We start from the raw sequence: 17,387 nt of genomic DNA, 5'->3' as shown, positions 1-17,387 counted from the left end.
GAAAAGTGAAACATTTAAGTGGAATCTGAGGGAGACCTTCTTCACTCAGAATGTGATGGGAGCGTGGAATAAGCTGCCAGCAGAAATGGTAGATACAGGTTGAATGGTAACCTTTAAAAGAAGTTTGGATAGGTACAGAGATGAGAAGTATGGAGGGCTATGGTCCTGTTGCAAGTAGGTGGGACCAGGCAGAGAACCTGACCGTCATGGACCAGATGTGATATAGCCTGTTCCTGTGCTGTAGTGCTCTACAATTATGACAACGAAACACACCAAAGCAACAGAACTCATGAACACATTCTGTACAACTTCACACTTTAATTGTGAAACAATTTTATTTGAAGATTTTACATCTTCACTCATGCTCAGAACCTCATTTTATATTAACAATTCAACTTCAAATAAATATTTAAAATGAAAAGCAATCTTAAGAGATGTAGGTTAATTTCTATATCCAAATTTCTTTAACAGATTGCTATTGGATTGTACAAATCAGGTATGCCTGCTGCAGTAAATTTTATGATTTACACCATCTAGACAAACGTTAACTGAACACACTAGACATTCGAGCATTAGGACTTGACACTGAGGCAGAGTAATAATCCCCAGAGAATATAGTTGCAGGGGACATCTCGAGCTGATCCCAGCAAGTCCTTCCATGCTGTACTTTACAGTGTCATTTAGAGTTAACTCTCAGTGCTCTTTCACTGGGGAATTGAATTTAGTTTAATCATGTGAGTGCATACAAGACCCTAGGTATTTCTTAAATTAGCAAAGGTGGGAGGAATGTGTTATGGGGCAAGTTCAATTTTTAACTGTGAACTTAGGGAGAGTGGGGACAACATAATATTCTTTGAAAGGATAAAGCATCAATATTCATTATTTTAAAGTAAGACACAATATTCTAATTGCAATTCATTTCAGAATACCTTAATTCATGTCTATACACTATGTTGTTCATTGAACAAACTACATTTTAAAATAAATAAACATGAAATTGTTGCTAGATTTAAAAGGAAATACATTCAGAAATTAAGCTTATGCTTAGTGCAGTCTTTAAATGATATGTGCAAAAATTATTTTAAGATGCTATACTCAAGCACCCAGTTATATACACAAAAATAAAAGGAGATTCATTTAAAAACAAAGCCTACTTTGTTTCAGCCCAGCAGAATGAAGGTAGTTTGCTTTTGAACTACTGTAAATACCACAGATTGGTAAAAGGTACTCATCAGGAAGTGTCCATAGAGAGAAAACAATGTTAATTTTTCACATCAAAATTGAATCAGAGTCAGGTTTATTATCACTGACGTACGACATGGAATTTGTTATTTTTTGACAGCAGAACAATACTGAGACATGAAATTCTATAATTAACAAAAAAAAGTGCAATAGAAGAGGAATAATGAGGTAGCGTTCATGGGCTATCTGATAGCGGAAGGGAAGAAGCTGTTCTTAAATCATTGAGTATGGGCGTTTGGGTCCCTGACGGTAGTACGTAAACAGAAGAGGCAATGTCCCAGATGGTGAAGGTGCTCAATGACGGACGATACCCTCTTGAGGCAGCACCTCTTGCAGATAATCCCCATTGGTGGGGGGGGGGGAAGAGTGTGTCTGTGATGGAGCTGGATAACTCCCTGCAGACACTCATGCACTGGAGGCTTTGTACCAGGCTGTAATCAACTAGTCTCCACGTACATCTATAGAAAGACTCTTTGATGACATACTAAATCTCCTCAAACTCCTAACAAAGTAGAGCCCTGGCATGCCTTGTTTGTGATTGTCCTGACCTGTTGGACCCAGGACAGATCCTCCGAGATGTTGACACCCAGGAACTTGAAGCTGCTCACCCTTTCCACTGCAGACCACTGAAAAGAACTTAGAGATGAGCTAGCTTTAAGTCACAGAGAGGAAATAAAGATGGAGAAGCAAAGAATGTCAGTGACAGAGTGAAAGGACAGGATGGGTTAAACAACAAAAGAAATAATGGAGCAAGGCAAAGGAATGTGATATAGAAAGCAGTGGAGGTATAAAAGGTAACAGTAGGATCCTTCTCTGAAATTGTTAATCACTACAGAAAAAGAGGTGGCAATTTATGAAATTCCCTCCTTGAAATTGTGCTGCAATTGAATGGAACCGTGTAGCAGATCAAATACATTAATATCAGAAATACAACTGGGGAAAAAGAAGTTAATATTTTAGTTGGAAGATACTTCAATTCTGATATTACTGATGAAATTTTAACTTTCTTCCATAAATGCAAGCTAATTTGCTTACATTTTCTGCTTTTTTTTCAAATTTACAGTACCTACATTTAAAAAAAATTATCAGTAACAGTAATGCCAGATGGGACGAGAGTGGATTGGTGATTGTAAGAGAGAAGTCATGTCAGTGGATTAAACGGAAGTTTTCCACCTTAATGTAACTTGCGTCGATAAGGCATTCTGATCAGCAGATATTCAATTATAAATCGTACAAGTACGTTGACATTTCACCTGACAATGTTTGAAGCCCTGGAGGGCAGAGGGTGAGAATAAAGCATAAGCATTGCATTTTATGCGCTTGCATGAGAAGATGCCATGGGAAGGGGAGGTGAGTTGCTGATGATTGTGAATGGAACCAGGTATCAAAAATGGAATAGACCCGAAGCAACTTGAAACATGGGAAGCCATCTTAGGAGCTGGCCTTATGCTGGAGGAGTCAGGAAAGGCAGAAAATCATTTGTTGAATGTGGAGGTTGGTGGAGTTGGTCAAGGCAAACCTCTGAAATGGAGGAAGAGAGGAAAGGATGAAGGCAGTTTTGTGAAAGACAGAACTGACAAAGGCTCTGCTAACTATGCAGGAAGGAATACTGTGTGCAACACTGTAAATTATACCACAGACAATTAGAATTTACAAACATATCTGACCATGCTGCATCCATTCTGAAAGACAATGACTGCATACTACCATCTACTGGAAAGGAAAACTCCATGTTAGTATTAATTAGTGTAACTTTTAAGTGAATACATACTTGTTTTTAAAAAGATTTATTCCTGATTTGATTATTTTCCTCCAGATGCAGAGAGTTATAGCTTTCATAGAATCATATGATTGTTTGTAGTAAGCTTTTATATTGGTGGGTAAGCTTATGTACAATGAGAAAGGCCAGTTGTCAATCATCCTTAGCAAGGTCACAAAGGTTGAAAAAAAATTCCCATGTGCAAGCAGGTGTGGAGGCTAACACGGCACTGGAAGTGCAAATTGGCTGTTTAAAAAAATCTAACAAAGCAAAGTCAACTCATTAACTTACTTATTTAGTTATGTAACATGGCCCTGCTAAATACTGGGTTGCAAAACTTATCCAAACAGTATATATGTTAGTATGGAAGAATTAACACATCTTGTCCAACAAACAGGCAGACACAGTCTAGTGTTCCTAAGTTTTCTTCCTGGTTTCCTACTGCCATAAGCAATAGCATATAGCAACCCAATCTGCCAGAATTCCAGACCACTTGCCCATCTATCAGAGCAAAGCAACATTGGGGGACTCATAAAGAAAAGAATTGCATGTTGATGTGGGACAACAATCAATTTTTCTGAATAAATCTGCATGGGGATCAAGAAAAGAGATGATTAGCAGGTCAAAGAGCAGTAAAATACTGGTGCAGAGAAAAGTGAACAGTTTGTGATGGAACAGAAGGTTCCATCAATAACTGCAGAAGTTGAGAAGTATTGAAAGCTTGCTTCTCTTTGTAACACATAGTCAAATAAAAAGGCATCAAACATTAACTGCAATAATATTGAAAATTGCACATTGTTTCAAAATTTGTGTTCAGTCTTGCAGTCTTCTCTATATTTGTATAAAACACAAACACAGGGACTCTGTGATTCTTGCCCAGAAGCACACAAGACCATCAATTTTTCAGTAGTACTACTAAGAATTCACTGTGCCACTTGACACCAACAGTCAGCAAAAATAAAAGTCTAATAAAGTTCTAATAGGAATGGAAAACTTCCCATCTATCCTCAAGTAATATCACGGAAGATTCAAGTGTATTTTCCCTGCGGGATCAATGCCTTCAGGCTTATACCATTGCTATGGCTGAATCTTTGTCGCTGCTTTCTTGGCTCAGTCCAACTCGGTGAATAGACTCACGGTATTTCTTCTTGCCAAGTTCAATTATACTAACTATTTCCTCAGCAATATCTTCACGATCGCTCTCCTTCATTGCTTGAATGAGGTGACGGATGCAGCCTGAGACATTTCCATTGCAACGTGCCCAAGTGAACAGCATTTCCAGGATTTGCTTATCCAGGTTGTCCCTACAGGAAATGAGGTCATGTTTTGGAAAGACAAGACAAGCACTGGTTTAGAACATAGAAATGGTTTAAATAACATTTCCTTTACAGGCAATTTCTATGAAAGATGTTGTATTAACTTTGTCTGGACTATATAAGCAAAGCACATTGGCTTGCTTCCCCATCATCTTTCAGACCCAGTTTCTCCCACTGAGTGCTTGTGCATGTGGCGAGAGGGATGCTAGAGGGCAGTGGATAGTAACTCAAGTTAACAAAGGAACAGATGACTCCTTAGCCGCTTCTGTGCTCCCTTTGCTGTTGGTTCAGATAGCAAGGGCACTGCCCCAAGTAATCTGCAGCAAAATAATTAGAAAGTGTAACCCCTTCTAGAAGACTTGTGATTTAATAAATATACAAACTTATTTGGGCTCCTACTAACTTCAGCAAAAAAAAAGTTAAATGTAGCAACTGGAGGAAATAACTCCTTCTACTTATTCTCTTCATCTGAATTTTGGTTTTGAAACTGCTGGAGCCTGGGACTTACAGTCTGTAGTTCGATCAAGTGAGCGAACGTTCTGCTGTCCCTGAGAAAACTCCAGGAGAGCAATGTGAGCAAGAGCTACCACTAGGAGAAGCTCAGAGACGAGATGAGGGGCCATGATCGACTACATTTCTCGCTGACTAAAGCATCGAGGAAGATTGAAACATCGAGGCAAATGCGGGGTTCTCAGAGAGGCTGCTGGGTTTAAGTCGCTGCTCTTGGAGGGACCACTGGTTCGAGTCGCTGCCCTCTTGTTGTTGTTTCACCATGAGGGTGATCAGTTAGTTTCTGTGTGAGAGAGCTTGGTGGGGTTTGGGGTTTGCGAGTTTTCGTTTATTTTCTTTTTGTGCGGGGGGGGGATTGATGTCTTTCTTTCAACTACTTCTATGGTTTTCTGTATTTTATGGCTATCTGGAGAAGACAGATCTCAGGGTTGTAGTCTGCATACATACTTTGATAATAAAATGAAACTTTGAACCTTTGAAATAACTCACCTTTCAAAAGATCACCTTAATTACAAAAATATCTTCATGATAAAAATATATTAATTGACTCGGTCAAAGTACCATCAATAGTTCCAACATACCAGGGCAAAAACAATGACTATAGTTTACACAAAATTTCAGGATGAAGTTAAGGTCATCCTTGAATGTGTTCAAGGGACTTGAGTTTGATCCTGACCGCATTACATCTGCATTGAATTTACATGTTCATTCCAAGACTCTGTGGATTTCCATTGAGTACACCAGTTTCATTCCAAAGATAAACTGAAGGTTAAATATCTACGGTAAACATCTCCCTCACCTGTTGTTGTATGCTATTCTTTCCAATTCTGAGTAAGGTAAACCGAGATTTATTCCAATATTCTGCCATTCTGACCCGATTCTTCTGGCAATACTCAGAAGATTAGCTTCAGTCAGGTAGCCAGTTTCTATCCAATAAAATAAGAAATTATTTAGAACTGCAACAAATCAAGAAGTAGGTTGTGTTTGTGTGTACCTATGATCTTATAGAATCATCTTTAAACAGCCCAGGCTGGTTTGAACCACCATATCTATGCTGATCTTCAATTACCCAGTTACCAGCACTTACTCAGTAGCCTGTAAAAGTATCTGTCCAGATACCTAAATGTTCTGAGAGTACTTGCTTCCACCTTCCCCTCAGGGAGCATTTTCCAGATTCCAACCACTCTCTTGGTAAAAAAAAAATCCTTCTCAAATCTCCTCTGAACCTTTTATGTTATGCTGCTAATTTCAGACACCTTGCTATGAGAGAAAACAAAAATCTTATTACCACTCATAATTTCGTATTTCAAACTCTATCTGATCTTTCAAATCTGCAGTATTTCTACTCACAATTCTAACTCAGAGCCAATAACAAAAAGTACAGCTCAAACACATTTGTCTAATTTTCTAGACTGAGCAGGTTGACTGTATGCCGTCAGACAGTAAATATACATTTTTCAATGCAGCAGGTCAAATACAGGCATTGATGTGGCACAGTGGCCATAGTTACTTCACCATCTGTCTCTGTGAATAGACAGAAACATCAATAATAGTGCATTGTGCTGGCAGTTCAAAACCAACAGTGATGGCATTCAAAGAGTGATGGACCATGCATCTCAAACTGCCATCACCTGTTCCTAATAGACAAGGTCTTCTGCTTTCTCAAAACGCACAAAAATATGGCACAGCCAGGAGACCCTATCAATGTCTAATCAGCCTTCGAGGTTACTTTCCAGAATGTATGTCAGATCAAGATCTAATCCCAGGAGTGAATAATTCCTTTTTCCAATTGCACGACGTAGCTCTATAATTCTCTCCAGAGATTAGAGTGTAGAAGGGTACAGCACAAGTAGAGGCCCTTTGGCCCAAACTAAGTTAGTAACCAAATGCCCCAGCTAAACTAATCCCTTCTGTCCCTTCCATTCCTGCACATTCAAGAGGTTCATAAATGTCTCTATCGTACTTCCCTCTACTGCTACCCATGGCACTGCATTCCATGCACCTACCACACCCTATGTTAAAAAACTTGCCCTGCACTTTTTTTTTTGAACTTACTCCCTCACCTTAAATGCATGCTCTCTGGTAATGAACTGACTTTATTTTTTACATCCTTCGCATTCATGAGGAGTAAAAATCTTTACGTTGAGTCTCCATCTGAATGTGTAAGTTATAGTAATTTATAATAAATAGCATGTACAGTAAGATACAAAACAGTCAACTTAGCTTAGAAATACAACTGTGACAGCGTGAATTAATCAGTCTGATGACCTGGTGGAAGAGGCTGTCCCAGAGCCTGTCGGTCTTGGCTTTAATGAGACATTATGGTATGAGACATTTCAACCCAGGGAGAAAGATGCTGCCTGTTGACACTATCTAAGCCTTTTATAATCTTATAAACCTCTATCAGATCTACCCTCAGCCTGTTACTCAAGGGAAAACAACCCAGGTTTGTCCAACCCTTCCTTAGACCACATGCCCTCTAATCCAGGCAACATCCTGGTAACTGCACTCTCTCTAAAGCCTTGGTATACTTCCTATAATGGGGTCGCAGAAATAAATGCAATACCATTGATGTGGCTGAACCAGAATTTTATAAAGCTGTGTAACACCCTGGGAAAGGTTTCACTGCTAACATAATGGTCTATCTCTAGAAGCTCTGCTGATGTAATGGTTTTTCTGTAGAAGCAGTGCTAATCTAATGGTTTTTCTGTAGCAGCAGTGTTTGGGTTATGGCTAAAGATAACGGGGGCTTTGGAATATGCACTGTCCAATGAAGGGAGTGTTTTTCTTGTTGTGTGCCTGAGACTGAGGTGATCTGGGTCTTTTGTTTGGCGGAAGATGGAGAGAGAAGATGACAGAACAGAGAGGTCGTAGAGACCAGGAAGGCTAGACTTGGAGCGGGGCTGGGAACCAATGAAGCCTGGGAAGATCGATGGAGGACCTGCGGAAAGGAAACGGTGAGCTCCAACTTGTGCACATTAGACTGTTTCAATAAAATGGGCCCTTTTCTTCTTGTTTTACTTTACTAACCCTTTAGTCAAATTAAGAATTATAAAGCTAAATCATTTAATTGCATATGGTGTACTGTCTGATATTTCGTGGTATTGATTTGTAACATTATCTCAGGGCCCATGCCACCAGGTTCCGAAACAGTTATTACCTCTCAACCATCAGGCTGTTAAACCAGAGGGGATAACTTCACTCATCCCATCACTAAACTGTTCCCACAACCTGCGGACTCGCTTTCAAGGGCTCCTCATCTCGTATTCTCGATGTTGGTGGCTTATTATTATTTCTTTCTCTGTTTGCAGTTTGTTGGCTTTTGTGCATTGGTTGTTTGTCCGTCCAGTTGGGGGCGGGATTTATTGAACTTCTTGTATTTATTGTGTAGGCCCACAAGAAAATAAATCATATGATGTACATGTTCCTTGATAAATTTACTGGAACTTGGAACTTTGAACTTTTGAGTGGTCCTGCTCTTGTAATGCCTTGGGATTCTCTTTAATCCTACTTGCCAAGGACTTCTCATAACCTCTTCTGGCTCTCTTAATTCCCTTCTTGGGCTCTTTTCTGGATCTGTTATAATTCTCAAGAGATCTGTTTGATTTTAGCCTCCTAAACATTACATATGCTTCCTTTCCCTTCTTGACTAAATTCATCACCTCTTTAGTATCCAAGGTTCCACTCATGCTATCTGTGTTCTTCCTTCCAACTGGAACATATCTGTCTAGTACTCTGTGCAGTTGGACCGTAAATATCCACCACATATTAGATGTGGACTTGTCCAAAAGCAGCAATTCCCAATTAACTCTCCCTAGTTACCTGCCTGATGTCTCATAATTTGCCCAACTCCAATTCCGTCCTTATCCTTACCTATAGCTATCTTAAAGTTGAGGAGCTGTGATAACTGTTCCCCAACTTCTCCTGTTGAAGGGTCAGTCACTTGGCCAGTCACACCAACCAACACCAGGTCAAGTGTGGCCCTTCCTTTTTTTTGGATTATCTACACATTGATTTAGGAACCCTTTCTAACGCACCTCACAAATTCTGTTCTCTTGCACTAAGGAGATCCTTGTCTATATTACAAACGTTAAAATCTCTCACTGCAACGACCCTGTTGTTTTTGCACCTCCCCTTATTTGCCTGCCTATCTGTTCCTCAAGATTCTGGTGGCTATTGGGGGCGGCTCTGTAGTGTAATCCAATCAGAGTGATTTGAGTTGAGAGTTCTACCGGTATAGACTCAGTGGATGAGTCCTCTGTTATGTTCCTTCTGAGTACAACTGTGATATTGTCCCTGATTAATTGTGCCCCCCCTCCTTTTTACCTCCTTCTCTTAAAACAATGAAATTTTGGAAAATTAAGGAAATATCCCCGTCCTTTTTCTCAACCAAGTTTCTGATGCGGCCACAGCATGTACTGATCCATGCTCTAAGTTCCTCACCTAGCATTAAAATAAACACTCTTCAATCTGTCCGTTCAATTGTAGATCGTCCAGCCATTGATCCCATTGATCATGAATGATTAAGATTATTTGGGGTGAACCTTTTGCAATTTTTCCTTTGTGCATTTACTCAATGGAATTATAAATTCCAAGATCATGAAGAACACCATTATACAGAAGGGAGCTTGAGTCCCACAGAACAAAATGAGACCGTTTGAAGCAGAGTCCAGACAAACCATCAAACACACTTCTAATATGATTCCACAGTGAGTCAATTTATTCTCCCTAGATCCTCATTAACCCCCCCACCCCTAGATTCCAAAACTTACCAAACACTAGGGCAACTTACAGTCACCAATCCCCATGTCTAAATTAATATGGAAATTGATGATGATCTGCAAATTCAGTTTTAGTTAAAAAATATCCAACTCCACAATGAGCATATACTATTAATTAATAAACAGTGAGACCCAAGCGGCAAGAAGAAATTATATTTTTTTGAATGAAGTCTCATGAGACCATGACCTGACACTGGGATATAATACACCAAAGCAATACATGACAACTGCATTCTTGACATGACTGATCTATCTTCGGTTTTTACCATCCAGCGTTAAAAATCTATGAACTGCTGGTTATTTAAATAGTCCCACACAGTAGATTCTTCAGGGCTATTTGCCAATGCTTGTATCCACGGTAGATTAAAATGGTTTTGGAACATGGATTATTCTCATTTTGTTCCTTCCACATAAGGGGGGGAGTGGAGGGGGAGGGGGAGAGAGAGAGGGGGGAAGGGGAGAGAGGGGGGAGGGGAGGGGGAGAGGGGGGAGGGGAGAGAGGGGTGAGAGAGAGGGGAGGGAGAGAGGGGGGAAGGAGAGACAGGGGAGGGAGGAAGAGAGGGGGGTGGGAGGGAGAAAGAGAAGGAGAAGAGGGAGGAGAAAATGAGAGGGGGTGAGAGAAAGAGGGATAGTGTGTGGGAAAGCGAGAGAGGGAGAGAGGGAGTGTGTGGGAGAGAGGGAGAGGGAGAAAGAGAAAATGAGAATGCATTTCTTTTCTGAGGGTATACCAATGCAAGGTATACTGAGCACAGCAGAACAGGCCTTCTGCAGCATGTCTGACACATTCATGTGCCGGTGCCTCATCCTGCAAGCTCCCTATCTGTAAAATGGTAGATAAGTCACCTGGATGAGATGGACTGCATCTCAGGGTTCTGAAAGAGGAAACTGAGGAGACTGTGGAGGCATTAGTAATAATCTTTCAAGAATCACTACATTCTGGAATTGTTCCAGAGGACTGAAAAATTACAAGTGTTACTCCACTCTTTAAGAAAGAGGGAAGGCAGAAGAAAGGAAATTATATGTCAGTTAACCTATAGATGGGAAGATGTTGGAGTCCATTATAAAGGATGAGGTTTCGGGGTTCTTGGAGGCATGCAAGGGGAAATCTTCCTGACAAATCTTTCAGAATTCTTTTGAGGAAATAACAAGCAGGATAAACAAAGGAAAAGTTGTTTACTTGGATTTTCAGAAGGCCTCTGATAAGGTGTCACACTATGTTAAAGGAAAGATCTGGTCCTCGGGTTGAGCCTCTGAATTGGACAAAGGCCAATTTTGATGGTATCAGGAAGGATCTGGCAAGTGTGGATTGGGACAGGCTGTTTTCTGGCAAAGGTGTGCTTGGTAATCTAGGCATGGAGCCAAAAGAGATAGGGGAGATCTTAAATGGATTTTTTGCACGGGGTCTATAGAAGAGGCAAAGCAGCAGTGAGGTCATGGACCCTATACCTACAGGAGGAGAAGGTGTTTGCGGCCTTGAGGCAAATTAGGGTGAACAAATCCCCAGGGCCTGACAAGGTGTTCCTTTATACCCTGTGGTCAAGTGTAGAAATTGCAGTGACCTTGGCAGAGATACTTATATCATCCTTGGTGACTGGTGAGATACCAGAGGACTGGAGGATAGCTAATGCTGTTCTGCCGTTTAAAATAGGCTCTAAGAATAAGCCAGGAAATTATAAGCTGGTAAACCTGACATCAGTAGTGGGAAAGTTATGGAAGGTATTCTAAGGGACTGGATATATGAGTACTTGGATAGACAGGGATCGATTATGGATAGTCAACATCGTTTTTTGTGTGGTAAGTCGTGTCTACCCAATCGTATAGAGTTTTTTGAGGACGTTACCAGGAAAGTTGATGAACTCAAGGCAGTGGGTATTGTCTACATGGACTTTAGGGCATTTGACAAGGTCCCTTCACAAATCAAAGTACAGGAGATGGGATGTTATGTTGAAATTGTGTAAGAAGTTGGTGAGGCCTAATTGAAGTATTATATGCAGATTTGGTCACCTACTTACAGCAAAGATGTAAATAAGGTTGAAAGAGTACAGAGAAAATTTACAAGGATGTTACTAGGACTGTAGGGCCCAAGTTATAAGGAAAGATTGAATAGGATAAAAATTGATTCTCTAGGACGTAGAAGATTGAGGTATACAAAATTACGAGCGATATAGATAGTGGAAAAAATTTGCTTGCATTTACCTGAGGTTGGGTGAGACTACAACTAGAGGCCATGAGTTAAAGGTGAAAGGTGAAATGTTTAAGCAGAACATGAGGGGATCCATCTTCACTCAGAGGGTCATGTGTGTGTGGAACGAGCTGCCAGAGCAAGTGGTGGATGCAATTTCAACATTTATGATAAGTTTGGATAGGTACATGATTGGGAAGGGTATGGAGCGCTTTGGTTTGGGTGCAGGCCAATATGTCTACGCAGTTTTAAATGGTCTGGCACGGACAAGACAAGCTGCTTCTGCATTGTAATTTTCTATGATTCTCTGACTCATGGTATTACAGGAAAGGTACGAGCATGGATAGAAGATTGGCTGCTGGCAGGAGGCAAAGGGTGGGAATAAAGAGGGCCTGTTCTTCTTGGCTGCTGGTGAATAGTTGTATTCCACAGGGGCCGGCATTGGGACTGCTTCTTTTCACGTTATATGTCAATGACTTGTCTGATAGTATTGATGGTTTTCTTATGTGCTCTCTTGCAGATGATATGAAGGTCGGTGAAGGAGCAGGTAGTGTTGAGGAAGCAGGAGGACTTACTCAGATTAGGAGAATGGGCAAAGAAATGCCAGATAGAATATAGTGCAGGGAATTGTATGAACATGCACTTTAGTAGAAGGAATAAAGACCTAGATTATTTTCTAAATGGGGAGGAAATTCAAAGGCGCAGAGTGATTTGGGAGTCCTTGTGCAGGATTCCATTATGGTTAGCTTGCAGGATGAGTCGCTTTAGGGAAGGCAAATGCAATGCTAGTATTCATTTTGAGAGGACTAGAATATAAAGCCGAGGCTCTATAAGGCTTTGGACAGACCACACTTGGGAGTATTGTGAGCATTGTGAGCAGTTTGGAAATCGCATCTAAGAAAAGATATGCTGGATTTGGAGAGGGTCCAAAGGAGGTTCATGAGAATGATTTCAGGAATGAAAGTGTTAACACATGAGGAGCGTTTGATGGCTCTGGGCCTGTACCTGCTGCAGTTTATCAGAATGAAAGGGAATCTCATTGAAACCTACCAAATATTGAAGGGCATAGTCGGAGTGATGTGGAGAGGATATTTTCTATAGTGGGCAAGTCTAGAACCAGCGTGCACAGCCTGCAAATAGAGGGTCATTAATTAAAACAGTGATGAGGAGGAATTTCTATAGCTAGAGAGCAGTGAGTCTGTGGAATTCATTGCCACAGGTGATTGTGGAAGCCAAGTCATAGGGTATATTTAGTTTATAGGTTCTTGATTAGTCAGGGTATCAAAGGTTACGGGGAGAAGGCAGGAGAATGGGGTTGAGATGGAAAATAAATCAGTCGTGATGGAATGGCAGAGCAGACTCGATGGGTGAATGGCCTAACAGTGCTCCTGTGTTTTATGGTCTTGTGGTTCTCCCTAATCTGTCTTACAATGACAAAGAAGTGCAGTTAGACCGTGGGTCTGGATCAAGGGTGGCATGTGTCGTAAATCAGGATCAGTGTGTTGGGTTCGGCCAATGAAAATAAGTGGGCTGATAAATTTGGAATAGTCTGCAGGATGAGGATACAAGGAGGGAGATTACAAATTAGACAGGGGAAACAGGTTGGAACGTGCAGAGTTTGGAGTTGCAGTTTCTGGACGGCTGCTTGGAGTTCAAATGGAGAGTACCCCAAGGGACAAATTTTTACTTCAAATGGATCGAAATGAAGTGGACATTGAAGCCATGAATGAAACCACAGCTATGGCATCCCAGCGGACTGTGAATTTCCATTTTTTTTTGCAAATTGGATGGCACAAAGGGTAGGAGGGAAAATCATGGACTTTGCAATGCACTGCATGTAATTAGTCCTTAATTTCACCTCCCAATTGAATTACCTATAAATTAGTGCATAACGCAATAAACTTTCAATGCTGGATTCTGTTCAAAAGAAAATACGTATTTACCCACTGAAGGGGAAATATCCACAGGAAATACCATCACCATTGAGATTAGGATGTTAGCATGGAACAAAATGAGAAATATCAGAACCCAGGTTTTAGCCATATTGAAGCCTTTTTTTTTAAGTTTTAAGACAAAATTCCTTGTTCTAGTAATTCCTGGTGCTGACTAACATTGGAAACAGAAGTCCAGAATATGTTCCATTACCAAATACTTTTGACAAGCACAAAAATTGAAAAAAAATATTTATAAGGAATATAGTCTCACCTTCATCACCTAGGTTTAATGGTGGATAAGTTCTCAACTCATTTTGATGCTTTGATTTTTGTCTCTAAAAAAAAGTAAATCAGCCATTAACAAAAAAGTGTTAATTTCAAGGAAAAGGACCCTGGGCAAAAAGATGGCTGTGAACAGTTGACAGAATTAGAATAATACCACGCCACTCCCCACGGCAGAATCCAAGATATTAGCACTTCGACGCAGTGATGAGGAGGTGCTTCGCCATCACACGCCATCCTCAACGTGCAACATTAACTCAAAGAGCCGTTTTACCATTACCACGGCAGAGAAATTAACTTAAAGTAGCATATTCATCTATCACTGAGAAGGGCTTTCAGTCATGCAACACTCATTTGAAAATTCTGTGGTTCCAGAGAGTAATGACAAAGGGTAGGGTTTGGGAAACTGAAAATGAATTGGGCTGGGAGGGGCAGTGGAGTAAGGATTGGCTGTCAATGATTGGTAGTGTTGCGACCTATGTTAACTGGTTGTGTGGTATTGGGGTAGATCATTAACAGGCCTGTGAACAGCAGTGATGGAGGGTTGTTGGAACCTTGGGAACTCTGTTGGGAGGAACTAATTTGGGTTTGTAAATTAGTTATCTCCTTGTGACAGGTTCCCAGTGCAGGATGGGATTGCTCTCTTTAAATTGCATAGCTGCAAGAAAGCAGAGCTACAAAAACTAAACTGGATTGACCCAAAGACAGGATTATTTCAGGATCTCATGGCATCCGTTAGTCTTGCAAGACCATGGATCTGTGCCTGGAAAGCCTTCACTCTCCAGGGCGCAGGCCTGGGCAAGGTTGTATGGAAGACCAGCAGCTGCCCATGCTGCAAGTCTCCCCTCTCCAATGTTGTCCAAGGGAAGAGCATTAGGACCCATACAGCTTGGCACCAGTGTCGTTGCAGAGCAATGTGTGATTAAGTGCCTTGCTCAAGGACACAACATGTTGCCTTGGCTGGGGCTCGAACTCACGACCTTCAGGTCACTAGTCCAATGCCTTAACCACTTGGCCACGTGCCCACACAGGACTTGTGAGTGGCTGACTTCCTTTAGGCACACTCTGATTGCTGCACAAGAAATGACATCATCGCATGCTTGTCCAACACAGAAAACAGATCATTCCAATTAGTGCCAAGAAGTGGCCAGTGGAATTTCTGGAGTTCTATGAATTGGCTCAGTGACCATTGTATCTGCATTTCACTCTGGAAGAATATCATCTGGATATACAGTATGTGAAATTGACCAAAATTAAAGTGCTATGTGATTAGAACTTTAGACATGTATAGAACTGCTTGAACAAAATTATGTACAGTCCAGGTTATGCTGATTATACTCTCAGCCACCTCACAAATCAGCAACCCTGACCACACCACATTTGGCAAACCTTACATTGTCAGCCTGAACAAGAACGACCAAATGAACTTCACAGTCATTCCAGAGCAGTTAGACAATCAGCTGCCTTCCTCAATTAAATACATTATGTAATTAAAATGCATGTACAAATGAGGCAATGTCTAATTTTGCTTCAATTGTTTGAAGAGGAAAAGAACACATTCAACAATATAGGAGGGGCTTACTGGCAATTTGATTGGCAAAGTGGCCAGCCACATCGAATCCGGGCCTTTTCTTTTCTTAGCAGCCTCCTCAGGTACATTTTCTGGCAAGGACCCTCTGTAAAAGGAAACCTAGAATAAAGATCAGTAATGTACCATTATACCCATTATCTGTGGTTCTTGTTGCAATGAAGCTATGCTGGTCTTGGTGTTAAGCATTATCAATGGGCAATCTGCCTGTGTCTACAGGTGTGGGTAAAATAGTTCTCAGCAATGAAGGCTCATCCTCTTAGTTTATGTCCTAACAACTCTGCCCTGAGCAAAGGCCCAAGAGTTAATGACCTATCTGCTATTTCAATTCAAGGTCAGTAACCAAGGGGAAATGTGAACTCTCTGATGACAAGGGATTTTGCCAATCACTTACCATTTCACTAAATGATTGATAACTGTCGTGAGGTCAATTAATGCTCTTTCATTTTTAAACTGTTTCTGATAGTAGAAAAAAAATGATGCTGAGATTTTAAATGAAGCCAATCCATTTTACATTCATGTCTCATTGCCCATGCATGGTTTAACAGTTTTAAAAAGTTAAGAACAATCATGAAGAAAGAGGCAAAATAAAAACCTCTCTGTGGCAGTGAGCAGTTAAGTGTTAGTTTGTAGGGCAGAAATCCGTAATAATCAGGAATCACTATGAAAAATGACATTTCTATAGGACTGAAATTGACTTACTGATCCATATTCCCATCAAATATAAAGAAGTGTTTCATACCCAGACACACACACACAGACACACACACACACACACACACAGACACACAAAACACACACACTCTCTCTCTCTTAGCAGAATGGTGCAAGCCAAAGCCAAAAATAAGTTTGAGCTCTTTCCTAATCTTTTTCACAACTCTATATTTTCACAAAATATACAAATATTTTCATAGTATCTACTGGTGGTGTGCACTATTAGGAATGGCTAAACTGCCTGAGACTTATAAAAAAGAAGCCTTCTAAAATTTTCTGTACTGCTACAGATTTTTCATGCAAGTTTCATTATGACCATGAGATTGGAGTTGGAGCCAGAGAGTGAACAAGTCTGAAATCCCTCTGCTTCAATAGGAACCAACAACAGAAGCACCTTCTCATCATGGAAAATACTGTAAATCTTTTTTTTTTAATATCTGTTTTCTTGTTAAATGTCTGATTTTTTTAATTGAGATCCAGCACGGAATAGGCCCTTCCGGCCCTTCAAGCTGTGCTGCCCAGCAACCCCCCAATTCAATCCCAAGCTTATCATGAGACAATTTACAATGACCAATTAACCTACCAACCAGTACGTCTTTGGTAACTGTGGGAGGAAACCAGAGCACCCGGAGGAAACCCATGTGGTCTCGGAGAGGACAAACTCCTCAAAGGCAGCAGCAGGAATCGAACCCAGGCCACCTGTACTGTGAAGCATTGTACCTGTGATACCTTGTCACCTATATAAAGTGTCCCCTAAACTGTGTACATCACCAGCACAGAAAGTTTTCATTTCTCTGTTCTAGAACTTTAAGAGAAACAGCCTATGAAGATTCGAGGTCTTTGAGGAAGAGCAGAAGATTCTCCAGCTGCTGGCTTTGCTGCAGACTCTGCCTTGCCTTAAACATCATTGGTAACTTCAATGTGAGGCACCCATGAATATGTCAGCAGCTAATCCTGCAAAAAAAACCATTCTCTTTGTATTTTGGAATGTGCTTCAGCAGTCTGCAGACCCTAAAGCTCCAACTTTGGTCAGAAAGAAAGGAACTGGCTGTGCATGACTTGTGACATCACTAGGTATA

General features: G+C 40.8%; 1 protein-coding gene across 1 annotated transcript in view; it reads right to left on the bottom strand.

Moving 5' to 3' along the window:
* Positions 1–304: 304 nt before the first annotated feature.
* Positions 305–17,387, bottom strand: part of pidd1 (p53-induced death domain protein 1) — a 73,958-nt gene continuing 56,875 nt past the window's right edge. Inside the window, exons 14-17 of the mRNA XM_072272266.1 lie at positions 15,589–15,696; positions 13,996–14,059; positions 5,627–5,753; positions 305–4,305 (exon numbers count right to left, since the gene is read on the bottom strand). Coding sequence (XP_072128367.1) covers positions 4,068–4,305; positions 5,627–5,753; positions 13,996–14,059; positions 15,589–15,696 — 537 coding nt within the window. The 3' untranslated portion in view covers positions 305–4,067. The remainder of the gene's footprint in view (positions 4,306–5,626; positions 5,754–13,995; positions 14,060–15,588; positions 15,697–17,387) is intronic.

This window comes from Mobula birostris, chromosome 11 (genome assembly GCF_030028105.1).
Source record: "Mobula birostris isolate sMobBir1 chromosome 11, sMobBir1.hap1, whole genome shotgun sequence".
Classification (NCBI taxonomy): domain Eukaryota; kingdom Metazoa; phylum Chordata; class Chondrichthyes; order Myliobatiformes; family Myliobatidae; genus Mobula; species Mobula birostris.
This window is presented reverse-complemented; position numbering and strand designations above follow the sequence as displayed.